The following is a 26,794-nucleotide window of genomic DNA, read 5'->3' on the forward strand; positions in this document are numbered from 1 at the left end:
TTTTGAGATCTTCCTCTTCACTAAGCCACAAGGACACTAGTAAATAGTAACTAGCTGTCATCCATCTAACATCTTGGATAGAGAACAAGCTGTGGTCTTAACAGTCGGACATATTTTCAATAACCTGACATATATCCTTTATGATTCTGTATGCCCAAGATTTAGGGAAAGACTGCCACAGATGTATACCTTCCGGGTACAAACAGATCTTCAACAAGTCACATGGCCTTTGAAACAAAAATCTTAGCCATTCTTTTTCTGATCTTTGCCACAGTCTAACTAACACATAGGCTATGTGTGTGATGTACTCATCTTAATGCCAGGTAATAGCAATCATGCAAATGAGAAGCAGATGTAATCACTCTACTTCTTAAGAAGCCTAATGAAGTCCTATCAGAGGTTACAGAAGGCAAGTGACAATCAGGCACCTTCCAGCATGGAAAATTCACTCTATCAAAGATTCGGTTGTTCCTACAAGATTTGTTTCTCTAACACTGAGGTACACAATTTCATAAACTGTACATAAATGAATAGATGGAAATAAAATTAAATAGTATACACACTGAAGTTTTGTTAAGAGCAGGGCCACAAACAAAAGCTGAAGGCTAAGGCACAGTGTTCATCATAATTCCATTATCTCTGTTTCATACTCCAAACCTCAACTTCTCCTTTCATGCCAGAAAGCTCTTTTACAGTAAGTGACTGCCTGTAACGCATCTGAGCAATAAGCCAGGAGAATGAAGCACTTCTGTACAGGAAATTAAATTGAAAGCAGTTCCTCACCCCCTGAAAGAATTCTGCCACCCTAAAACACATATCCTTATCTCCAAGTCAAGCTGAAGCAGACCTGACATATCAAAACCAGGAAAAAAGCCAAAGCAGATCTAATTAATGGAAGGGATTGAAAGGAAAAGGAAAGAAGGGTTAAAGAGACGTTCATGCTGTTTTCCATACCTGTAGAATCAATTCATAGTTCTGTATAATGGGGGGGGGGGAGAAAAAAAAAAGTTAATCTTTGAAACCAAGCATCAAACAAATGAACATGTGAAAAAAAAGGAGTTATTTATGAAATTAAGTAGGACAAGGCATGCAAACAAAGAATATCTCTTCTTACAACTTGTATAGCTGGAAAAATTAAACACATTTAGAACCCAGAAGTCATCCCTCAGGTGTGCTCTGTAGAGCAGAGTGTCTGTATTGCTGTCCTCCTCAGCTAACAGGCTGTTGTCCTCCTCCAGACTCATAGGCTGTGAAACTTAACTGTAACGCACATACAACATATCCTTCCATTTCCATAAGAAATAATGCAAGTACACTCTCACTGCCTAAATTGCCTAAATGTAGTCCAGCCAGCTGGGGGAAAGTCTGCTCTCTGGCTGACATCAGAGGGAAAGAAGGAAAAAAAAAAAAAAAAAAAAAAAAAAGCCTCTCAAGAGCCAGTCCCCCAAGATAATACAGGTTTTGGTATTTAATTGTAGTAAACTCCTTTAGGCACTGAGCGTGATTTTACTCACCCTAAACTCTCTGGGCTCTCCTGAAGTCTGTGATTTTGCCGAAAGTTTTAACTGTTCTTCTAGTTTCTGAATTTCCTGCTGAAAATCATCACGTTCATGTTCCCTTTCTATAGCTTGTTCCTGTAAACCCAGCCACAGATAATGAAAATCTTTTTTTGAGAAACTTTGAATTTCATTAAAATATTGAGTACAAAAAAAATTTGAGTTTGTTTTTGTGATGAAGAAACTATGCTCACTTAAAAATAATTAACACCTTTTAGTAGTCCTGAAAGTACAGCTAAAATTACAGGGAAAGAAAAAAAAAAAACAAACGACGTTTTGACTCCAATGTACATACAAACTACAATTAGCAATTAATAAAAAGGAAAAAAATTGTCCTGTAATACTACAGAAAGGGAATTATAAAAGTGCCTTTTTTTCTTTTACAAGACTAGAATACCAAGGTGTTAAATTCAAGCAAAACAGAAAGTATCCCCTTTTAGGAACCATCTTCCAAGTCTCAGTCAAACTAGGAGGAGTATTTATCACCTCCAAAACCATGGAAATGTGGTACCAAGCTTGCTTACATCCATGAACTGCCGCTGGTTTTTAAGCTGTTTTTCAAGAACTTGAATTTGCTGTTTTAATTCAGCAACCTCCAATAACTGTGTAGCCAGGTCTTGATTACTATGCAGCTGCTCTTCCAGTTCCACCTCCAAAACTTTCATTTGAGAGCGTAAGTTGGAATGGTCCTTTTCTGCCTGACATTGAAGCTCTAATTTCTCCTTTGCTAAAAATTCTACTTCCTTGAGTAGACCTGAACAAGAACACAAAAATAACAACAGTTTTTAGTGCAGGGTACAAAAATCAAATTGAATTTAAGACGAGATTAAATTCAAGTACTTTAAACAGCATCAAAATGAAAGAAAAATCTCCTGAGATGGTCTGTAAGAGACAAAAGGAAGTGTGATTCTTGACTGCTCATCGTGTCTCTGAAAGCCATGTCTATTACGACTACCATATGATGTAGTAAAGGAGGACATGGGCATCTGTTCTCAATCCCAAAGTAAATCCTGGTTGGAAGTATTCTGGGGACATAGAAAGCTTTCACCTTCACCCCCAGAGACCTCACAATTCCAGAGAGCCCCATCTCACCTGACCAGCTGCCCTTCAAATTCCCTCCTTAGGTCCTTGCCCTGTCAACCCCAGTTCCACACTCCTCCTGTCCCAGAGGCTCTTTCCAAACCACACCAGATCCTCAATCCTCCAAATTCACTCCATCCCAGATCTGCTCCATCCCTGAGTTTAAGCCCCATACCCCACTTTTCACCTAGTCTCTCACACCCAGCCTTCCAACTGCCCCATCCTTCACTATTCTATCCTAAATCCTTGCCACCCCTTTCATCCCAACTTCCCACCCTACTTCGAATCTCTTCCCAATCAAGCCATCCAATACCAAATTCTCGATTCCTCCAAACTGTCATGCCAAGATTCTCCTTAGATCTCCAATATCCAGTCTCAGGTCAGCCTCTCAATTATTCCTCTGCCTCATGCCATGCTGGACGCTGCTGCTGATGCCTACACTGTTGCTTTAGCACCCAGTCCATTTTTTGGAACCAGGGCGACCAGTGCCCAGTCTTACCCTGAAGCTAGCTGCTATGAGACAGCAAAGTTAATCTTTTTCTCCGAACCTGAGAGGGGATTAAAACTGAGAGAAAAATCACGCTTACAGTTCTGAGGCTACAAAGAGAAGAAACACCTGGAAAAAAGATGGCACATATTTGCCCAATATACAGACTGCAAAAGAAATACCACAACTATGAAAATGTACATAGCTCAAGATTATTTAAGTTATGAAGAGCTAATTTATACCTACAAACTGCATTTTCAATCAGTTGGATGCACTGAATACACTGTTTAGGACACCCAAACTGAGACTCTACTGTGAATGCACTTGGAGCAAAACTATTTTAATGTGAATATAGCTATAAAGTAACATGAACACAAAAATAGAAGTCTGGCTATTTAGTATTTAAAGCAAGGTCCTGCAAGAGCTCATTATTTTACTTTTCAAATGTCTCATTATTCATCTGAATTGTTTTCAGTCAAAGAAAAAAAGGTAAATCTATGATTCCAACAAGGACCTTAACTGGTCGTCCAGCCCAGTTCCCGGAATGGGACAACTCTCTTTTTCCAAGCATGATCAACTCAATCCACATGATTTCTGACCTAACGTTTTAAGTTGCTGTTACAAATGTTTGAAAACAAATGTGATACCACAGCCTCCTTACAACATCTTTTCTAGTGCTTCACTGTCCACAGGTATTTAATTAAAGTTCCAGACACTTTAAAATAAGCCAAGAAACACGAGCATTTCTATGTTCATACTTAAGAGGACAGGTGTCACAAGGTTAGAATGATACAATAGCATTTACATTAAACATTGGGGAAAACGTCACTGCAGTAAGGGTAATGGAAAAGAGTGTGCAGGGACTGTGAAGTCTCTGTCTCTGGAAATTAAAGAGGCTGGACAAAGAAACATGTAAAGTAGATTCTGTTTTGGGACAAAAATAGGAGCTCTCAATGTCCACAGCAACCCTGTGATTCCATGGTTTAGTCACCTTGGTCTCTTACTGTAGCAACTATACTTTCTCTGCATTAAGACAATATTAAAATATGCAAGATAAAACTAAGAGGTTAACTGAGCAAAAGAAAACTTAGTAGACATGGAACTATATAAGATTCTTCAATCATCTGTCAGATTTGCTAAGCACCCATGGCAGCTTTTGAAACCAAATGAAATGGACACAAAATTGTTATCACTCACTTGAATTCTTCAAGATGCATAGCATACATTGCCAATGTAAGAGAATGACATACACCAGCTGAAGGAAAAAAATTCTCTTTTGCAGTCACTCTAGACAATGTGTTAAGAGCCCTGCCCTCCCTTACACACAGGTACACTGGCACCAGGCTTCTGCCATTTTAAGTTTGCTATTGGCTGATAAAAACAAATCACAGGATTAATAAAGGACTTTGAGGAACTGTTGGAGATATACACAGGGACTACATATCTCAAAAAGCTCTAGTCCTGGCAAGTACTTTCTGCCTTTGAGTGATAATTCACGACTACATTCCAACTACATTTCACTCCAAGCAGTAATTTTGCAAACTCACAATTACCAAGAGCAGTATCTTAGATGCCTACCTAATAACAACTGTGCAATCACTATGCCACACTCCCTACTTTTTCTAGCACAGTGCTAAATAATCACATAACTAAGCTTCAAGTTTCCCAATCAAATTTTCATTGGGTTGTGGGTGTAACTCAGGCTCTGGCAGAATGCATACAGGTGAATGATGAGCCTCCCCCAAAGCAATTTCTCTCACAACCCACTTGGAGCTGTAATAGCCTCCTGCCATCATGAGATGCAACACAGCAAGTTATCCAAGGCTGAAACACACAGTCCAGAAAAAAGCCTACGAGTCTGAATCCCATTAGGAGACTGAATCCCAGCCATAGCTGCACAACAGAGAATATCTTTTACCAAGTGCGGTGTTTTGCCAGGCAGGAGATGGGAATAAAATAGGACCTATTGTATTTGCTTATACAAGGTGCATAGAGGAGGGCAAGGTATAGTGTGTACAGATATACATGCACACACAGGAAGGGCACATATGTAGACTGACTCCCTGAGAAAAGAACTGACGCTTTTGTGAAAACAAGCACAGGAATTTTTCCTTCTGTATCCTAAACATGATCATTAAGGAGCTGATGGCTTCTTTTTAGCTTGAAAAGGAACACTGTTGCTTTCTGAGGAACAAAATACTGATTAGATAAAACTGAAATGAACAGTCATGGTCACCTCCTCAGACAGAAATGCAAGTTAATGGAAAAAGGTAATTAAGCTAACAGATTTTACGTGGAATTGAAAATGTCTCATAGAAAGCTGGTATGAAATCTTGGCAATCTCAGTAAGTGTAATGTTTGAGCAATTTTTTAATATTTTTTTTAAGCACACATTCCCCAAGTGTATAAATATAATTTCAAGCAACATGAATAGGTCATCAGATCACAGATTTGTTTCTTTGTAGGGACAAACCTGCTATGTATTAATGCTAATTCAAATCATGCAATTCCACTTCAGTAATGCCCCGGCACACTCCTCCCCACTCCCAAGATTGTCATTAGCAAATGCCAAGCTCCATTCTAAGTGCATTTTATTAGCAAGGCCATTCTACTCATATTAGTACTCCACATCAAAAAAGGGAGGAGGCATCAGCTTTTCAAGGAATAAGCCATGTCAATCAACTCCAAATAATATGATTTTTATTCATCGTATTTTCCACACACTACAAACAATTCCAAACCAGAGGAAGAGTACTGCAGGCTGGGGTGGGGGAAAGGGGATGAATTTTAGGGTTCAGCACTTGCAGCAAATGCAGCTGTTCAAGTTCTAATGAGCTGCTGGCAAGAGCTGGACTGTAGCAACCAGGAGAATATCAGTCCCCAAATACACTCTAACCAGCTATGTTAAACTTTCCCTCTCCTTGAGCAGGCAGCAGCAAATTTCAGGACAGTGAGGTGGTTACCACCTCACTGAGGAGGTTAAATAAACATAGTGTTTGAAGGAGGTCTGAATGGACAGGAGGAATAAAGATATATTAATGGGCAAGACAGCCCAGGGCAGCTTTATAACTCTAACTGGAATTTACCTAGATAATTCTTTTTTATTCACCTGAGGGACTTGGTTTACCCAACTCACACCCTTTGGGGGAAAAGAAAAAGTCTAGAAACAAGAGACAGTGCATATGCAAGAGAACACATCTACGAATATATATGCATGTATAAATAAAATTAATCTAAAAACGTGCTAAGAGTATTATATTTTGAGTAGACCACAAAACAATCATGGCAGCTATGAATTTATGAGATCTAAATGTTTGCTACTCAGGAGTTAAGTACGCACACTTTAGTTTGGAGGTGGGAGGAGGAAGACATGCCTCTTTCAATTTGGCACCTACAAATTTTACTTCAACGTTAGACTTCCAAAGTCAGTGTAAAACTCTATGGATCCTTCTTGCTTGTTTTTGGTTTCATCTTTCTTCTATAACTAGCCTTCCTTACCATTGTGCTCTCCCCTTCTTTTTTCTGATCTACCTATCCATTCAATTACATTTCTCTAGTCTCCCTTAGACTTCCTTCAGTTCTTGCTGTATTTTTTTTAGCTCTCCATTTTACATCACCTCAAATATTTTTCTTTTTTTCCCCCCCTTTAATTTAATCATTTTAACAGCCCACTGTGTATCCTTAGAAGCTCACAGCAAGCTTACAACCCACTCCATCCCCTCAAAAGAAGAATGAAGCTGGCAACCACAAAGATAATGGCACAATGTATTTTAAGCCTACCAGCAGTAAACCATTTTTTTTTCTTTAAATATTGATCAGTGAATTGAATATTCTTAGTTTTAGTTGTTTTCGATGCATCACAGAAGTTGTAACTTTTTTTGGCCAAGACATTCATAATCCCAGTAATTTCTTGGGCTTATTTATGAAGTACTATTCCTCTTTGTAAAATAAAATCAAAACTATCAATTCATTTACTCAGTGTTACAGCAACACAAACCAGAAGAAACCCACACTCATCATTACAAACCTGAACCTTCCTTTTGTGCTACATTAGCAATAGGTGTTCCTAGAAATCAAAACACAAAGACACATACAAGACAAGAATAGGATATTGTGATCCATTCCATCTTCTAAATCACTAAAAAAATCATATGTAATACAGATAGTGCCCACCTTTTATTTGGCAAAAATGCACTTCATCTTTATTATGACACAAAGCTCCTGATGACATATGTTGATTCATGTCTGTAACTGGACTAAAGCTACTATAGAAATGGGTTTACATTATAACCATGCAAGTTTGTTGCAACATTCTTGGCTAGTCATTTATGCATTTTCTAAGACAATCAATATTGTCTTTTTGCAATTTTCCCCAGACAAAGATGGAATAATTAATGTCTCAACCCCCCATTTTAGTTCCTGCCAGGGGATTCAAAGCAGGATTCAGTCCAGTGCAACTCACTAGCACAGACTTACAGACTCTGTAATCTGTCACACACTTTCATGACACAGACATCCTTGTGTTCAACAATATCATAGAATTATTTTGCATTTCCTGTGGGACATACTACTCAAGGCCATAATCACTGTTGTAAAGCAAGCACAACATGCGTTTAGTTTCAGTTACAGCCCCTGAATCTGTTTATGTTCTGCTGTCTTTCCCCTGAGGAACAGAGGTCTTCCCCCACTTCTTCCTCTGCTTACTAACACAAACAAGCATAGGCTCTGTAAACAAGGACAATCTGCAGGAGACCACTATTCAATTTTCTCTTAAAGTGATAGTAAGATAGTAAGATGTCATATGAGAGGTCAGAGATGGACACAACTTTTAATACTAATATATGTACTATACTTTTTAGTAGGGCCTGTAGCAACAGGACAAGGGGTAATGGTTTTAAACTAGAAGAGGGTAGATTCAGACTACATATAAGGAAGAAATTTTTTTACAATGAGGGTGGTGAAACACTGGAACAGGTTGCCCAGAGAGATGGTAGATGCCCCATCCCTGGAAACATTCAAGGTCAGGTTGGACGGGGCTCTGAGCAACCTGATCTAGTTGCTGGTTAAAGGGCTGGAAGGCATGTTCTATGAGGACCAGCTGAGGACTCTGGGTTTGTCTCCTTTGGAGAAAAGGAGGCTGAGGGGCAACCTCATTGCTCTCTACAGCTTCCTGAGCAGGGGACGTAGACAGGGAGGTGCTGATCTCTTCTCCTTGGGATCCAGTCATAGGACACATGGGAATGGTTCAAAGCTGTGCCATGGGAGGTTTAGACTGGACATTAGGAAACATTTCTTTACCAAGAGGGTGGTCAAAACACTGGAACAGGCTTCCTAGAGAGGTGGTCAATGCCCCAAGCCTGTCTGTGTTTGAGAGGCATTTGGACAATGCCCTTAACATGCTTTAACTTTTGGTCAGCCCTGAAGTGGTCAGGCGGTTGGACTAGATGATCGTTGTAGGTCCCTTCCAACTGAAAGATTTTATTCTATTCTAGTTGAAGATGTCCCTGCTCATTGCAGGACAGTTGGACTAGATGACCTTTAAAGACCTTTCCTTCCAACCCAAACCATTCTATGATTCTATGTATGAGTATTTTGACTGCACTATATTTGAAAGGTCAAGTGCAGAACCAAAAGGAAGAACACAGATGGATGGCGGCCCACGAGAGCAGGACAATGGTAGAGTCAAGAGTCAAAAGAGAGGTGAAGAGCAGCAAGGTAAAGAGAAGAAGAGAAAATGAAGTGGGGAAAGGCAAGAGGCAGACAAGACTTGCAGAGGAATACAGTAGGGCTGAAAGCCAGGCAGGAGTCTACAACAGAGATTCCCGAGAAACAGACAGATAATTGCAACATACAGACTGTGTCCCGTCAAACACACCCCCTCCTATACAATTTGGGTTGATACCCTGAAACCTAGAGTCTTTACATTCCTCTACTACTGACAATGAACAAATTCACTAGAAAACCGCTTCTTGCTGTCTTTATTTCTGACCTAAGCATGCACTATGTACAACTATCTGTTATGTAGGCTGCTCAGGCAGTAAAGATCTATGCAACATAGCTGAGGGTAGTGTAATGTTGACATTAGCAGAAATGAAAGGCAGTGATCCCAAAGGATATATTTCTACTAGAAAATGATACAGAGAAATTCACTTATAGAAGTATTAGAATGACATTAAGGCTGCAAATTCAAAAAGGCAAAACTATGTAATGCTATTTAAATAATTCACAGATTCATCATTAAGAACAAGCATAAGCTAGTCTTGAGTTCCTACATAGTGCAACTCATGTAACAACTCCAAATCTTCTTCTGTGAATCAAAAAAATATCTTATGTGTTAAGCCAGCTATATTCCATTGAGATTCTTCAGGGTCTTTATTAAATCACTGCTGTCACTGTTAAAATGCATGCTCTTTCATTTGCAATGTGAGTTATCACAGCATCAACTTCCACTCATTGAATGTTACTAGACTCCATCCAGAATGTTGAATTGTTTCCCTTTATCCTACTCCCCTTCCCTACACAAGCTCCCTGTAGTTAGCTTATATCATATCACATACTTTGTAGGGCTGAGGGAGTGATGCAGTGGGGGAAGGAGTTATGTAGACTGCTTATTTGCACCTAATTATCTGAGTTTGATTTGGTATTTCAGTGGCTGTCTTTGGCTTGCAGTGAGTCGCCCTTTATATGAAAGTTTAAGATACTTGCCTCACCTTATCCTCTCCCTCATTCAGCTTTTTCAACCCATGTACTTTCGTTTGAAAACCTAAACAGACTTTGAGCTTGATCATAAAAATCTTTCCACAGTCACCCTTACTGATCACGTGTGTATGTTTTGACAGGATAAGGCTGGAGAGGAGGGGAAAAGTTTATGTATGAAACTAAGCACACATTGCCACAACTTTTTCATAATTCAATAATTCAAATAATCTTCCAGGAGTATTTTATATATTCATTATAAATGAATAATGAAGATTCATTATAAAATACTCCTGGAACATTAATATCTTCATTATTAAGCTATCTCCTTAGTCCTGAAGGAGTCAAATGCCTTGAAGGTCCAACTCTTCTCTCTGACTGCAGTGTCAAATAACTAGCATTTCAGTTACTAACTAGGTGCTAATTATCTGTTGCAACTCACTACCTGTAGTTAATACACGCCTCTTATTTTCTCAGACACTTCCCATTTCTAACTAAGCATAAGACTACAGCAGTACTCTTCAGTAACAGTACTATCTTTGTATAAGCAAAGAACCAGCTGCTTTATTTTATTTTCTGCTTTTACAGGAAGACTCTGCTAATCTCTGTACCAGACTGAGCTGCTCTCTAGGTCATCAAACCAAAGAATGAAACACACTGCAGTGTGCCCTGACTGGAGACAAATTCTTTTTCCACTAATAGTGTCGTACACACTCCTCACCAAGAATTGCTTGCTCCTGGGTTAGCTCCTGGAAGCGTTCACGCATATTTTCCAGCTCCACAACAAGGCGACGCTCAGATTCCTCTTTCATATTCAAGGCCTCTTCCAATGCAGCTTTTTCTGCAACATAGCCTTCAATAATGCCTAAAATCCCAAGTCAGAAGGCAAATAAAGCAGTAGACAAATTCATCTATTGGAAAAAAGCAGCTTGAAAACATGAATAAACAACTTTATGCAAACAATGGAAGGCGACACAGAAAGGAAGATGTGCAAGATGACTTAAATTTACACTGTAGCTAGGCTTTTTGAAGTATCTTAAAGAATAAAATGTACCAGTTAATGTATTCTAACAGATTTTATGAGGCTGTCATGTCACAAAATGCATCCAAACATGTGGAATGTATATGGGGATTCTTAAGCCTTGATGGCCTGGGATCACCTCACCACATAGGACAGCCTAACATATCCTCTGCTGGGGGCTGAAGTTCAAAGAAAAAGAATCTCCAAAAGTAGGATCAAGTGTTAGTGTCAGAGCCCAAGAAATCCAGAAAGGAAGGAAACAGGATTTTGGAAAGACCAAACAAGCCTAAAGGAATATGACTGAGAAGAGGAATGGAAAGCAGATGACATGATTAGGGAGACAAACTCAACTTGAAGGACACAGAAACACCCAAACATTCTTCTACATAAAGAAGACCTCAAGTCGTAATCTTCACAAGGGGGAATTAGACTGACCATATGCAGTTTGTGATAGTGTTGAGATCAACAGCCTCAGCCTTTCTGTCTCTTTTTACAGAATCTCTTTATGCCTGCACTACCATCAAACATTGCTCTAGTTCATGCTGAACCCTTCCAAGGTCAGACAGGTGGGCTGATTTACACTGGGAGTATATCTTCTTTTCAATAATCCAAGCTCCCATGTTTAGACACGCAGGAACACAAACCGCTGTTTTAAAAACTATGGTATTTTTCATACACAGTCAATGGTATAAGTACAGGACTAAGCACTATCACACTTGCCCCAGGGAAATGCAATACTGCTTAAGAGAGTTTAGTAGTAGATTTGCAAGAGAAGACCCAAGCTTCAGGTAACTTAGTAATGTGAAAGGCAGAAAATGGATTATAGACAGGCAAAATCAACAACAAAAAGACACAAAAAGCGTATCATAGATATTTGGAGGAATAAGCTATGAGTAAATGACACCGAAATCTCTTCCTATTGGTTTCATTTTCTTACCCTCTGCTTTATGAAGCTCTAATGCCAGCTGATTCTTGGCCTCACTTTCCTCGCTGAGGCACTCCATTAGTTCTTGGTGCTGACTAACCACTTGGGCAGTTTCCTGATTTCGGCGGCTGAATTCTTCCTCAAATTGCGCATGGTTTTCATGCATTTTCTCCAGCTAAAAGTAAACAATTTCCCTTAGCATCAGATCTTGGATGCACATGCAATGTAACAGTACTACAGGCATTTAAACAAAAACCCTCTTTTAATTTTTTGTAACATTTATGCATTAAGGTCCAGGTTTTGAAGTTTCACTTTAGTACTAGGTTGACTTTGCCCGAAACCCCTGGACGCTTTGGTGACTCCCTGTACTCACATATCTGTATTTTTGCCACAAATCTTACTTAGGCATACAAGTTTCTTTTCTGTGCATAAAATGAGATACCTCCCTATTGGCTAAACTGCTCAGCTTGACAGTTCCTGAGCTACTTGAAATTCAAAGCATCCTTGCACTTAAATTCTTCAAGACATTCAGGCGTGTCTAACAGATAGTGAAGTCAATACATCCTTAGGTTTCCAAGGTATGGCACCAGTTCTCTGAGACTATGTATCTTGCATTCCTACACGCAATGTCTGAAGTTCAAAGGAAAGGAATAAAGCAGCCCCATTCCCATTTAGTTTATATTTAGCTTCCCCTGGTAGACAGAACATTTCACAGACATAAGCAAAGTATGCTTGAATGTGGCTGATGAAGGTGACCTAAAAATCTAGATCTACCACGGCCTATACAAGTGCTTTAACCACAAGTTAGCTACATGCTAGTGGAACCAGCATAAGTACCCAAAAGTACAAATTTAAGCACCTCATTCTAGGAGGGATTTTTTTTTAAGATGGTGAATATACATTCACACAGATGCTTATCTCTGGGTTGCACAAAATACCTGATGAGAAGACTAATTTCAGATATATTCCTTCCCTTCACATTTTCTCTTAAATTAGGGGCTTTTTTACTCAACAAACTAATTACTGTAGCACTAAGTTCAATCCTTTAAATGTATACAGTACTCAGGCATCTACCTCAGATTTACAACTTCTCTTTGCAAAGCTGAATGTCTAGATACTGCAAAACTCAGTATGGAAATACTCAAATTCTTTTATGATATTGACTTCAGCTCCTGTTATCACAATTAACCAGTATATAATTACAAGGATGTTTGCTTGCCGCTATCTACATATTCCCAAAACGTTTTAACATGGGACTGAGCTTTCCTGAACCTCCTTATCAATGTTGAAGAAGCACTGATATGAAGCGTGATAAAAGCTCCTGAAGTTACCAAATGCATTTAAAACCCCAGTTTAAATCTACTTAAGGCAACCAACTTATAGCCTTCCTACAGGATCTGCTAGAAGAAAAAAGAAGTCATTAGAGTCTCATTTATAATGATCAAATAAGGGCAAAACCCCTGCTTCATTGTAAGAAGCAGGGGGTGCACATGCCTCCCTATGCTGATAAGTTGTCATGTATTTGGACAAAATATATTTCTTTTTAGTAGCCAATCCTCCACGGTGCTAAATAGACAAGCCTTAAAACAGATTTCACATTTTCAGTATAATTATACATCTATACAGATTAAAAAGTTTTACTTGTTTAGTTGATTCTGTAACCAGTTCCAGAAGTCTCTCCACTGCAGTGCGCAAACGATGACCAATCTTCAGTATCATTTCTTCATTTTCACATACCAATTCTGACTTTGCAAAAACACTTTCACATAAGTATTGGCTCAACTCAGACCCCTCATCAGTCACTGGAGACAGCTGGTTGTGTTCTGTGAGAGTTCCATCAAGCAGCTCATCTACTGAAAACAAGCAAGCTAATTAAAAACACAGAAAAAAGACACAGAACTGGCCACTCAGGATAACAACTGACATCAGACAGTGACATTGGTTGGTCCTGAAGATGTATTACAAGGTGAAAAAACTTGTACAGATCAATAACTCAATGTTGATAAATCAAGACAGTCTTTCACAACATTTGGAAATATTCTGCTATATCAGGGCCTGAAACTCCGCATTCACCAAGTTCATCTTTCCTGTCCTATAATCCATTCAACCTATTCCAGCAACATTTTAGCAGTTGCACTATTAAAAGAATTAAATGAAAGAACACTGATAGACACTCTCTAAAGTGTGGAGCAACTTTGAAAGAGACACAGAAAACACTGCAACAAAAGATATCCCCTTTCTGAACTTCATCCATATAAAAGGAAATGAAAAGGTGTTTTACAAGAACGTGAATTGACTACATCCAGGTATGCAGATTTGTACTCACCTTTTTCTAGGTGATGCTTTTCTTTGGCTTTGAAATACTGCATGAACCCCATTTCTTCCATAATACTGTGACTTTCTCTAGAATCTCCAGAAGCCAGACTATCATCAAGGCAAAGACCAATCTTGCTACAGATAAGGTCCTCAATAGCTATTGTAGCCTTCACCAACCCCATAAGCAATTTCAAAAGATGCTGGTAAGATTCCTGCAGTTTTTTCCTAGAACAAAAGCGTATTGAACACTTCAAAAGTTGCATGCACTTGATTTAAAAGACACTTCGAACCTACTGGAAAACTGACAGTCTAAAATGGGTAATTTGCCGTAGTTTGACAGTTATCAGTGAAGATGATTCACATGACTCACAAAAAAACCAAGGCCATTTTCACAGAGCAGGCTCAGCAAAAAAACCTTTGTCATCTTCACAGTTAGATGGAAAGATCATACTGCAGTCACAAGCATTTCAGGCTTCCACATCTGTAGAAGCACCAGCAGGGAGAACACTTTTACTACTGTAGTATCTGCAACATCAAAATAACTAGGGGTGTTCTGGCAAAGTAGACAACAAAAATTATAATTATGAAAACATTTTAGTTTAGTAAGCCAGTTTCTTAAAGGTGAGAGAGTGAATTCTTCTAGAAGCTTATTAAGCATGACAGCTTCTCTAACCCACACATTTCAATAACATATCATATCAATCCACATTGCAACGAAAGGTTTCTGTGACCAAGAGGCTTTCTCCATTTCCTAGCTTTTTCCAAGATTACGGACAGTGGAAACACCAGAACACTAAAGTCTCCATCAGACCACAAGAAAAAAAAAGGAAGAAGAAAAAAAAAAAAAAATCTTGCTCTTGATATCAACATAGGTTGGTAACTAAAAAAACCTCAAAAAAACCTTGTAAATAAAACCAATATATCATCATCCTACACTATTAATTTGAGCTGGCTTAATTTTGCCTAGTTACTGATTTCTTTATGAAAAGTGAGAAAACAAGCAAACAAACAAAAAAACAACTAAGCATTACGTAACCCAAGATGTACAAACCTTTCATCCTTGGACTGCTCAATATCAGATCTCAACATGGCTACCAAATTCCCTCCTTCTTGGTTTTCTCTGTCCCTCTTCTGAAGGAGTGTCTCCAGTTCAGAGTTGGTCTCCTCTATTTCACGGTTTAAAGACTCCACTTTCTTTTCGAGCTGCAGAAAATACAGTAACAATGCAACAAAGTCAATCATTTTGCCTAAACTACGAACTTCACCCAATGATCTTACCCTTCATCACTTCCTATTTATTCACACAATCATTGTCTGCTGTTATGCACATTTGCTTCCACAAGTACTAGAAATGAAGGACAGCAGAAAGACTAAAAATGAATGGTTATTTTTTTAATTGTCCTTTTCTGATGTTAATTTTGCTTCAGGGAGCTGCCTCACTTGCATTCAGACTCAGTGTATACAAGCAATGCAAAAAGCTTGTAAAAACTTTGCATCATATTTTAGTTTGCTCTTAGTTTGCTTTCATTGTTATGTCTCAAAGACACAAAGCAATGTCCTAGCATAAATTTTGACACTGTAGCACACAAACCTGAAGAGCAACCTGATCCAGTATCATCAGTGCTGGCTAACTTTCTTCTTTGCTTTATAAGTTCTGCCTGAAAACAGGTTTCTAGAAAAATATCTCCTCTCCTCATATTTATATGTTCAGATGACACCTCCATCCCATTAAAAAGAAAATATATGTTTAATATATGTGTATACCCACCACTGACCCCTGGATTTTGCTGCCAAATCAGTACTATTTTGTTAGAAACTTTGTCTCATAAGCCAAGAAATTAGCCAAAATAGATATTTGGGAGGAAACTGTAGGGAAAGAAAAGCATTCTGCTCCCGTGCCAACCTTCTCAGCCCTCATCAAATCCTGCATGAAAAGCAGGAAACAATAATGCATTTCTTCCAGTAGGGGAAATTCTTAGTGTTACTCCCAGTTTTCCCACTAAATATAAAGGCCTAACAGAACAGTCTAATATACCAAGTTTACATTTTGGTCCTGAATTGTGAGAGAAGACATTAATGTTTTATTCCATTTTATCTTCTATTTTGAAAACTCAAAGCTATTATTTTAATCATTGGAAAAGAACTTGACATTTCTAAACTTCCTAATTAAAACAGATACCTTTTTCAAGCTGTTCCCCTCTCTCTAAAGCTTTCTGGGTAACCTAGATTCAACTCAGATATTTGCTTCACAGGAGGCATAAAATTTTGTTTTGTTTGGCAAATGAATATTATCTTTGCCACTTCTGGATCCAAACTTCCCATTTGCCTGTCTTACTTCCTCCAAGCTATAGGTCAGTTGGTCTAACAAAAGCTACTACAGCACTATTTTCTTGACAAAAAAAATGTGATAGATACGGATGGCATCAATACATAGACAACAAAAAGGCAAACATCCAACCTTCTTTTATAAAGCAGTGTTAATCTCCCTGAGAAATGGCTGAAGACCAGTTTTCAAGCTGATACCCAGTTTCAATTTCCATGTTACTGCTGTAGCACTTGAACTAAGAGACAGAGCCCATCACACATTACACCTCGAAAATTAGTGATCACAAGAATTATACACACAGTCCCTCTATATACATCTTGAGAAAGGTGAGAGCACTGTGCTAAAATACAACCACAAAAGCGTATGTAAAATCTAGGTTTAAAATATTTTCCACGCACCTGGATAATTATTACTGCTTTTTCCTGCAGCTGGGCTGATAACTTCTCTTGCTCCTTTTGGTGAGCAGCCTGTGCCTTCTCCCTCTCCTGAATCAACATCTGCTCCTTGTCATGTAGTGATGCCTTTTTTTCAGCTTCAAATTCGTCCTGCATAAGTCAGATATAGTTTGATTTACAGCGGGGGGGGGGGGGGGGGAAGAAACACCCCAAAAACCCCACAACCAAACGCTCCCCCGTCCCCCTTTTTTTTTTCCCCTTTAAATGTGCACACCTTACCTCTCAGATTAACTAGGAGTAACTTACATAGTTAACACCCCCAATCAACAAAATTATGCCAAAACTATGATTTGAAAATAGTTAAGTAGGTAAATGAACTATCTGAATGTGCCCACTGAGACCTGGGTCATTTCAGACTGCTGAGATAGTGATGAGGACCAGAAAACAGATGGACAAGTTGAGACAGAGATGGACAGAAGCCACTTTCAGCAACTGCAAGTAGTACAACATGCATAGTACTGAGTTCCACACAGGAGGAGTGATTTACCAGAACAAACTGAAAATCTACAAGGTAGATTTACATGGCTAAATGATCTAGAAGCTATTAAAGTGGACCTCACCTCAGAGTACTCTAAAGCACTCTTAAAGGAAGAGATTATTAGACAACCCCCACTGCTGCATTGGCAAATAAGGGAGGTGAAACAAGGTCCTGGGATCCCTTCCCAAAGAGGCGAAAAGGAAGTAATTGTTTCTGCAACACCGCAACTGGGAAATAAGTCTTCCTGGTCACAGTATAAAAAAGCCTCATGTAATTTGATCTATGAAAACCAATACACTCCAAGGTGATAGCTCCCTGTTTTTATTGGTAAGTCAAGAAAACAATTTTTCCCCAGGGCATGAAATAAGACTTCAGAGCAGAACATGTGTAGTCACCTGAGCTGTCCTGGATCCTTTGCGGAAGACTCAGCCAGTCCTTGCACTGAGTAGAATAACCCATTCATCACCAGCTCCTCGGGTGAGGACTGCTTGCTGCTCAATGAGACCATAAGGTCTGTCATCATAGCCAAGATCAAGACCAATGCTGGCACTTGGGCAATAACAATACCAACTCCTACCCAGAATCCATGAGGCACAGCAAGGTAGAAGAGCCAAGTCTGCACAGAATTATAGACTCAAACAGCAGAGCACTTAGCAGTTAGCAAGATAAAAATGAACAAAGGAGTATGAGGACTTTCCTCAACCAGTACAGTAACTTGTGGACAAAGTCTCTGAAACAGCCTGTCAATTCTTCTGAGAAGCAGTGCATCCACTAAAAGACTATGCCAGACTGTAGAAAGGAAGTCTGAATACCTAAAATCTGCTAGGGGAGACGGAGGGAAGAAAGCAAGGAAACTGGCTGGCATGAAGACAGCCCCATAAATGAGCATGAGGGAAGCAGGTAGGGGAAGGCTCATTGGAAGAACCTGTATCAGACCATGACGCAGCTCAGCCTGACATTGCAAAGAGATCCAGTCTGTCTCTTCTGGGATAAGACACCAGTCATCAAGGTAATGAGACAAAAAAAACAAAACAAAACAAAACCAATAAACAGAGACATCTGTACTAGCAGTAGAATTACCCCTACCAAAATTTCAATTAAGAGAGGGGTTTCTGGTGTCCCAGATGCTATACTCGGTAACTAAAGCACCTAGGCAACACAAGAGAGAGAAAAGCAGGCATGACTTCTGGGGTATATACATAACAGTCAGTCCAGTCCCAGATTCTATGGACTAAAGACTGGGGTTCAGCTGAGGACAGCAATGCCAACTATACCTCCAGCAGCTTTTCAGGATATACTTGTATCCTCTGTTTCAAAAGACAGCTGCACCAGATGGAGAGAGGTCAAAGAATGACTGTTAGGAAGAGTCCCACCTCAGGTTGGAGCACTGACAGGAACAGTAAGGATGTGTTGCAATTTCCCAAGGAGAAGCAAATAAGCAGATAGTAGTTCATCTAATCTAAATTATTTGTGCTCAACAAGTTGAGCTCAACACATGCTCAGTTCAGTGATAACACTGAAATGAATGTAAGCACTGCTCCCAGTGTGTTGGTGAGTCTCCCTCTCTCTTCTGACACAGGACATGTCTTTCATTTAATAGCTAATAATTCATTTAATAGCTCTACACGTGCTTGTCACCTAACCAATGAAGACATTTTGCACAAGGCTTAGAAGATGATAGGCGATTACTACATTGTGCACTAGGCCAAACAAAGATAATTTTCAGGGATAAGCATCTTGAAGATGCTCATCAAGATGAAAGTTTGGAACTCAAATGATGAGCCCAAGAAAGCAGAAATTAAGAACAACTGCAAAAAAATCTCATGCACAAAGTGCTCACTGCCATCACACACTTGGTAAAAGCTTACATAACACTGAATTTTTGTTGCCACATATACACAAGCACAGTAGACAAGGGATGATAGGCCAAAGGCTTGGTCTCTGCAGACACCAAGAAAAAGTTTCAAATAACAAAGTGAACATAAATGTACGCAAGGACTGTTGCTTGGAGCAAATACATTCCACTGATTTTTTTGGTTTTGTTTGAAGGACACCACATCCAATTCAGGATTTTAAGACAACCCTGTAGTAAATACCATGACTGCTTACAGAACACTGCATTGTTTTCAATACTGCTTTTCTAGTTCTAACACTGTAAGCAAGGAAGAGATCTAACTCAGATTGTCTTTTTAAAGTCATATGGCTGAAGAACAAAAATGTATACCAACTGTTCTTTTCCAGAAAAAACACTCTACCAGTGCATGCTCTGTAGTTCATTTTAATCAGACCCTACCTTCAGCTGTGCAATCTGCTGTTCAAGCAGTACCTCTGACTGACATTTCAGCAGCTCAATCTCTTCCTGGAACTGAAGTTGCTGCTTCAATTTTACCTCCTCAAACTGAGCCAGAAGAGCTGTCCGCAGAGTTTCTACTTCAGATGCTGATGCAGAAGCATACACCTGCAGACAAAGTAATATAAAATATTTTAGCAATAGTGTTGTAATTAAGGAAAAAATAAAACCCAAAAAACCCAAAGCCATCAAGCTCAGCCAAATTCTGAGGAGTAAAAACCAATAGTTCTCTCCAATCCTCAAGGCCATACAGAGCTGCTATCTCTCATCATGCTGACTATAGGAAAAAAACAGGTTGATAAAAATAGATAATAAGCAATATGACATTAAGTACCAAGTGTCTCCTGTATTCATGAGACCATCAGGTCAGACCAACAGAGTACTCCCTATGTGTTCTTTCCAACAGACATTCGTCTAAAAGAAATTCAAAGAAATAAGGAAGAAAGAGGGGGAGAGAAACACAGGGAGAGCATATTTTGTTTAAGATGCAATTTCTCTTGTTCAAACGGGATTAAACATCATGCAGCTATATTTAATGCAATTATCCTCTGAGACACAACAAAGTAGTCCATCAAAAATATCAGAGAAAGATTTGGGTTTTTTTTGTTAGTTTGGTTTTATTGTTTGTTTGTTTGTTTTTTCTTTCTATTATCCTCTCTCTAAGAAGAGTCACTGTAGTCATCAGAATAGACAGAAATCCTTTTTTTAGGATGAAGGGCTTAAAAATTTAGTAATTGTGAGAACTTCCCACAAAACTAACAAAACTAACTTCCCAGGCAAGCTATTCTTCCAAAAGTAAAGAGCCAGCTAGAAACCACTACCAGCTCTACAGCCTGACAGTCCAAAAGAACACAGGGGAATCTCCTCAAACCTACGTGTTTTTTGTGAGGTACACCAAGTAATACAACAGTGCACCAGTGATTAGGGAGTTATTTGGCACGCTATCCAATTTTCAAATTAGTAAGTTAAAAAGGAAAAGTAAGTTACATTTTAACATAACATATGTTGTTTGGTTATAGCTGGATAAAGCTTATTTTGTTTGTGACTTCTCCCAATATATGAATGTAATAATATAGAAAAGTGAAACGTCTTGATCACTTGTGGCTGCTTGCATCAACAGAAGTCAGATTGTATAAAACACCAAATAAGTAGAAGATCTTATTCCATTTCAATGTTTAAAGAGAACTTAGTGTAGATAATAAAATTTTCAGCCTTCATTATGAAAGTAAACATCATCAAGCTTACACATAAACATTCCCAACAAGAAGAAATGGTAAAGATTTAAGGGGAACTAAGAAGATTTCCAAACCTCACTGACAAAACATTTGGAAAAAGTATTACCTACTACAATTTCTCTAAAAAAAAGAAGAAATCAACATTAGTAAAGATTGTTCACTTATAAAAGCTTGAAGTGAGCAGTTACTTTCCACAAACTGTTAATGACCTAATTTCTTACCTATTAGTTTTGCATCAAAATGGCAGCTTTAACATTTTGAATTAAATACAGCAGGACCTCAGAAGAAAGCAAGCCCACTTCCTTCCCCACTCCCCAGTAAAGACAGCACTGCAAACATGGATTTATATTTTAAAAATTCAGGAAAATATACATATCTGAATTCTTTTAAGTCCTTTTAGATAAAGTAAGGCTTAAAAATGTTAACTTTGTCTCCTCTTATCTACTGGCACTATTAAAAAAAAAAAATCCAAAAAGCATCTAGATATACAGCCTTACTTTTGAGGTTAATAAAACTGAGTTTACTTTATGTTAAAGTATGGATTATTTTGGGTTTAGGTATTAGCAACATTCTGACCTCTTGCTCATGTTCATGCTGCGCTTTTAGTTTCCCCAGTTCTTTTTCCAGCTCCCTGGAGTATTCTTCCTTGTGTTTCTTAATTTCTGCCTCATGAAGATCCTGAAGTTCTTGGAGTGCTTTTCTATGCTTTTCCTCCATATGTAATACTTCCCCACGTAATATATCCAGGGCCAGACGTTTTTCTTCTTCCAGCAGCTTCCTTTGATTTTGAAGAGCTGTGTTCAAGTCATCCTGTGTAAGCATTAATTAAAAAAAGGGGAGAACAAAGTAAGTACAAATATTTCTGTAACCCATTTGTAAGGCACATGTCCTGCTGTATCAAAGCTTTTTAAGTAAACACAAACAATATTGCCTCATGTATGATGAGCACACATACATATTACATATACACACTATGTAACTGAAATGGTTTTTTTTTCCTATCTAGTAAAGTTTTGTAAATCCCCTACTTTTTCCTCTTATCTGTGACAGCACTCCCCATCAGCACAATCTTCAGCTTTTGCTTTTTGAAGTTCTTTACGCTCAAGAACAATTAAAATGCAGATTTAAGATTAGTTAGCAAAGATAGGACAGAAGAAAAATACCCACCTTTCCTCGCACAAGATCTTCCTCTTAGCCTTTGTGGGCACAAAAACAACATACAATCATAATTTTGGGAAGCGGGCATGGTGACAGACAAGTCTGAAAAACAGTACATCTCTCTCTGAAAGGCTCTGAAGTTTTAGCAACAAGCTAAGCCTTCTTACCTCTTTGACTTGGAGATGTCTTGGGAACATTTTTTTACCCATCTGAACTCTAAAAGAGCTCATACCTCTGCCCTATCAAGAGTAAAGCTATGGACGACTGTTAAAGGCCCTAAGGCAAGGTCCACTCGCCCGCAACCTGCTCCCAAAATCCCATCTGGGACCTTTAGAGATACCTTTCTTCTATTCTTCTCCTCAAGACTATGCCACTAGGGAGGATATTTGGATTCCTAGAGATGTAGCTTAACCTACAGAATTACATTTACTTTGTTCTAATCGCTTCTGAAGAATTACATCGTAACTCTATCAGGCAGAAAAGCTCTAAGCCACAGAATGGAGACCCTCCAATCTGAATAATGTTAAAAATATTTACTTCGTTTGTACCTTTTCCACACGCTGAGACAGAAAACTCATTAGTCTGAGCATTTGGGGGGGAAGTGACAGATGGACTTAATTTTCAGTTTCCTATTTCAGCTCACAATACGGCCACACACAAGTGTTAGTGCTAGCACAAAGGAGGTTGCAGAAATACATCCCAAGAACAAGGGAAGAGGCGATCCCACACAATGTACCATGAAATTTTACCTTCTATACTAAGTTTTCTTTCTGACTCACCTTATGAGCTTCTTCTGCTTCAACAGCCACGGCTTTAAGTTTTTCCATATGAACAGCAGCTAGCTCAATTTTCAAATTATTTTGGGAAAGCTGAAGTTCTTCATCGTGCTTTAATTTCAATGTCTCTATCTCCTGAACCAAGCGAGCTTGATCCATTTTATCTTTTTCATGGAGCTGTTCTGTGTGCTGCAGCTGGAGCTTCTCAAGAGCCTGACTGTGTTCATCTCTTATATTCTGAATTTCAGATAGGTAGGATGACTCCAAGGAATCCAGATTTGATAAGTGTTTAGCCTCCAGCTCATCAATTTGTGCCTGATGCTTTGTCTGTAGTTCAGCAACACAAGCTTCAAGCTGAATCTGCTGTTTGCTTTCTAGTGTAGATTTAAGTATCTCAATTTCAGCTTGGTGCTTTGTCTGAAACTCAGCTGTAAGAGACAAAATTTGCTGCTTATGCTTCTCCTGTAACTGCTGACTTTGGAGTTCCAGCTCATCAACATGTTTCTTTTTCAGCTCTTGGAGAAGAATCTCTTGCTCAGTTGTGAATTTCTGAGTCATAGCTTTGTGTTCCTCCATAAACCTGTGTTATTTCCAAGAAAGTTAAGAGAATATTGTCAAAAAGACACTGTTTTTTTTTTTTTTAAAAACATTGAAATAATAAATAAAAATCAAAGAAAAATAAGTAGGCTGTACTTAGCCTCCACAAATTTTTCTTTATGTTTCAAATACAGAACTAATTCAAAGCAAGCCACAAAGATGATTTCATAGCCACATAATTAAAGGTTTATGCAATGTCACTTGGTGGTATCCAGTTATTACTAGGTAGACTGGAACCCCTATTAAATTACTCACTAATACAGAGCAACATAGAAATATTGTTCTCTGAGAAAATACTGCCATATGAGAGCATCTAGGACATAGTATATACATTGTCTAGATCTCCAATGTGTTGTCTGCAAGTAAGCAAACTGTCATAAGAAACATCTCTAAAAACATCTGGTTAAGCCTAAGATATAAAACCATTGTGGAAGTGTATGTGGGATACTTGGGGGCTCCTCCAAACTCATCTCAGCTCTCTGAGGTCTGCTTAAAGCTTGATGCAGAAGATTTAGTATCTGAAATGCTGCAATTTACTGTAATCATTAACTATAGTATTTTTGGATACAGACACCAATAATTAAAAAGTTATTGGTTATTTAAAGGCTATGTTCTTGCTTTCAGCGTTTTCTTACTGTAATTATTTCCCCAGTCTTGTTCTATGTTTGGGGAGGAAAGAAGGGATAAATCTGAAGCAATGCATGCAAACACAAAACACAAACAATGCAGGTAGGAAGGGGAGGAAAAACCGAGCAGTTAAAACCTTCATGTCTAACCAGAACTGAAGAATATCATATGCAGCCCATCAACCTCAGCATTCAGAAGATAACACAAGCTTCATTCAACAGGAAAAACTTGTTCAAATTAATTTGAATTGTTTGAAAACACTTGAAAAAATTTAGAGAATTTTTCCACTTACATGTCCTGTAACACTTCCCCTCTTCAAGGCTAGTATATGATTTTTAGCTGGGTGTTGTATTCTTAACTGTAACAGGTAGAACTTGACTACACTTCATTTGATTTGCTAGACTAGATTAAATGCATTTACATGAAACAAAATTCTATAGTAAACTGTAATGGATAGCATTACTGTTCCTTGGGAGAGTAAGCTTTACATATATAAGGATTGTATTTATTGTTATACTGACTGTCAATAAATTGATTCTATCTGTAGAGGTGAGAGCCAGACCCCTCGGAGAAAAAGAGAGAAGCCATCGCGGCAGGAGCTTGTGTCGAGGGCTGATTTAGTAGATATAGGATATAGTATGTTGGGACTATAAGGAACTCTGATCATGACGCGCCATATTCTAAATTTACCATCTGTGACACTTAATTCCTGGCTTTTGCCAAGGTGGACGGGCCACCTTTACTTAACCCGGAAAAGGAGCATGTATACTTATATATATGTTCGATAAATAGCTGGTGCCATCAAGTGACAAACCTACATCACTACGACTCATTAAGTTTAAAATAAGAAAAAGTAGCAATAACAATGACTGAACTGGTAAGTGAAAGCGCTCAAATACTGAGGACTTACTTGTTTTGTGCTTCCATAAGTTTCAGTGCACATTCTTCCTGCAGACAAAGTGTGGCCTTTTCCATTTCTTTTGCCATGCACGCTTTGGCTGCCTGCAGGTCACTGTCATATTGCTCCTGAGATTTCTGCATGGCCTGTGCACTTGCAAGGCTGTCCTCTAGTTGCTGCAAGTTGTTTTGCTGCTCTTTTACCAACTTTTCCAATTCTAGAATTTTGGCAGCCTGGTGATCTTGAAGCTGATTCATTTCAGCTTCACGAAGTTCAAATTCCTTTTGTAAATTCTGCTTCTCATATTCTGCTTTATTTTGCAGTTCTATACACAACAATGATAACTTCTCTTCTGCTTGGATTCTCTGGTCCTCGCTTTCACATTTCCATTTCTTCTCTTTTTCTTTGTACATAGTCTCCATTTTCTGGAATTCTTCTCTGGCTTCTCTTAATTTATTCTTGTGATCCTCAGCAATTTTATATTTTATCTGTGAACACAGTTATTAAAAAACACATAGAATAACAAAACCAAAAACTGAAGTGTGTGAAGTGAACCTTCTCAGGCATTTAAGGTCTTGGAGACATTCAATTCTTGCAGTGAAGTCACCCTTCCAAATAAAAGTAAGGTTGAAATGTCAATTTATAGGTACTTGAATTCAATGCACTATTAAGAATTAATTGGAGTGAGGAAGATAAGAAAAAATTAAAGGAAAATTCTAGAATTAATATGGTACTCTATGTTGTTTTCTCTTGGGGCCACTTTTCTTCATTTCAGGAGTTTGACTTATAAAGCTATGCTAGATATTTATATTGGGCATGATTAAAAAAAAAAAAAAAATCTCATTTAAACCTCTCCTCTCCTTATATGTTCCAGTGGTATTTTATATGCAGTGTCCAAGACCATTATCTCATACATAGCATAAAAGCAACATAAAAAGCATGTAGCATAAAAGCATAAGCCAAAGTGCCAAATGGTTGCTCAATGACAAAAGGAAAAAAAGAGACACTAAAAATACACTAGAGGTAAACAAATAAATACTAAACTAAGGAAACAGGGTCACCTCTTAAAGAAAATTAAAAGCTAATAAGAGATCACATAGGAGCATCAGTATGAAGTTTACTCTTCAGTTTTCACTTGGAAGGTTTGGTTTGAACAAATATTTAAGCATTTATTTATGCTACAACCTAAATGAAGAGGCAGAAGAGAAACGCAAAAAACCCAGATTTTGATTAACACAATCCATGAAAACTTGGGGTGGTAAAGCAGGGCACTGGAAATAGAGAGGCAATTGAGGAAATTGGTTCACTCTGTTTCTGAGAGCGAGACACCACAAGGCAAACGAAGTATGTATTTCCAGATGCATGCGGTACAGGCTTATTTCAAACACTGCATTCTGTATATGCTTATCTTTTACCCAGCCAGCAGTGCCACAAACAAGATACTGCAAGTGGCAGGAGTAAACTAGCAGTACTGAAAACTTCACTATTAGAAGCTTCAGCTGAGTCTCCATGTTATCTACAAACAGTCTGCAACTGTTTTCTCTGGCCTTCTCCACCAGTTTTTAAGTCTAGAAAAGGATACACATACCTATCGCTCTTTAAAAAGGGAGGAAAGGAGGACTTGAGAAATGAGAGCTTCATCCATCTAATTCTCATAAGCATTCAAATATCAGAACAAACTAAGCAATGACTTAACATCCAATCTAAGTTTATCCTCTCATGGGACAGCTGATTTAACAGGTAAGAGGGAAGGTGCCAGATATGATTCTTTCAGCTCTAAGACTTTGATAGTGAAGGTATAAGAGCTACACCA

At 38.5% G+C, this 26,794-nt stretch overlaps 1 protein-coding gene across 15 annotated transcripts in view; it reads right to left on the reverse strand.

Moving 5' to 3' along the window:
- The window catches only part of PCNT (pericentrin), a 103,731-nt gene that overhangs the window by 45,142 nt on the left and 31,795 nt on the right, over nucleotides 1–26,794 (reverse strand). For 8 of the 15 annotated variants that reach the window (XM_082313442.1, XM_082313447.1, XM_082313441.1 and 5 more), the window contains 14 exons: nucleotides 24,994–25,469; nucleotides 22,863–23,439; nucleotides 21,502–21,735; nucleotides 19,634–19,798; nucleotides 16,806–16,952; nucleotides 15,133–15,284; nucleotides 14,092–14,306; nucleotides 13,407–13,618; nucleotides 11,778–11,940; nucleotides 10,541–10,684; nucleotides 7,151–7,189; nucleotides 2,081–2,310; nucleotides 1,515–1,634; nucleotides 955–975 (listed from right to left, as the gene is read on the reverse strand). In XM_082313442.1, coding sequence (XP_082169568.1) covers nucleotides 955–975; nucleotides 1,515–1,634; nucleotides 2,081–2,310; nucleotides 7,151–7,189; nucleotides 10,541–10,684; nucleotides 11,778–11,940; nucleotides 13,407–13,618; nucleotides 14,092–14,306; nucleotides 15,133–15,284; nucleotides 16,806–16,952; nucleotides 19,634–19,798; nucleotides 21,502–21,735; nucleotides 22,863–23,439; nucleotides 24,994–25,469 — 2,895 coding nt within the window. The remainder of the gene's footprint in view (nucleotides 1–954; nucleotides 976–1,514; nucleotides 1,635–2,080; nucleotides 2,311–7,150; nucleotides 7,190–10,540; nucleotides 10,685–11,777; nucleotides 11,941–13,406; nucleotides 13,619–14,091; nucleotides 14,307–15,132; nucleotides 15,285–16,805; nucleotides 16,953–19,633; nucleotides 19,799–21,501; nucleotides 21,736–22,862; nucleotides 23,440–24,993; nucleotides 25,470–26,794) is intronic. The other 7 variants (XM_082313451.1, XM_082313444.1, XM_082313452.1 and 4 more) reach the window with 4 other exon arrangements.

This window comes from Platalea leucorodia (genome assembly GCF_965183815.1).
Source record: "Platalea leucorodia genome assembly, chromosome: 5".
Classification (NCBI taxonomy): Eukaryota; Metazoa; Chordata; class Aves; order Pelecaniformes; family Threskiornithidae; genus Platalea; species Platalea leucorodia.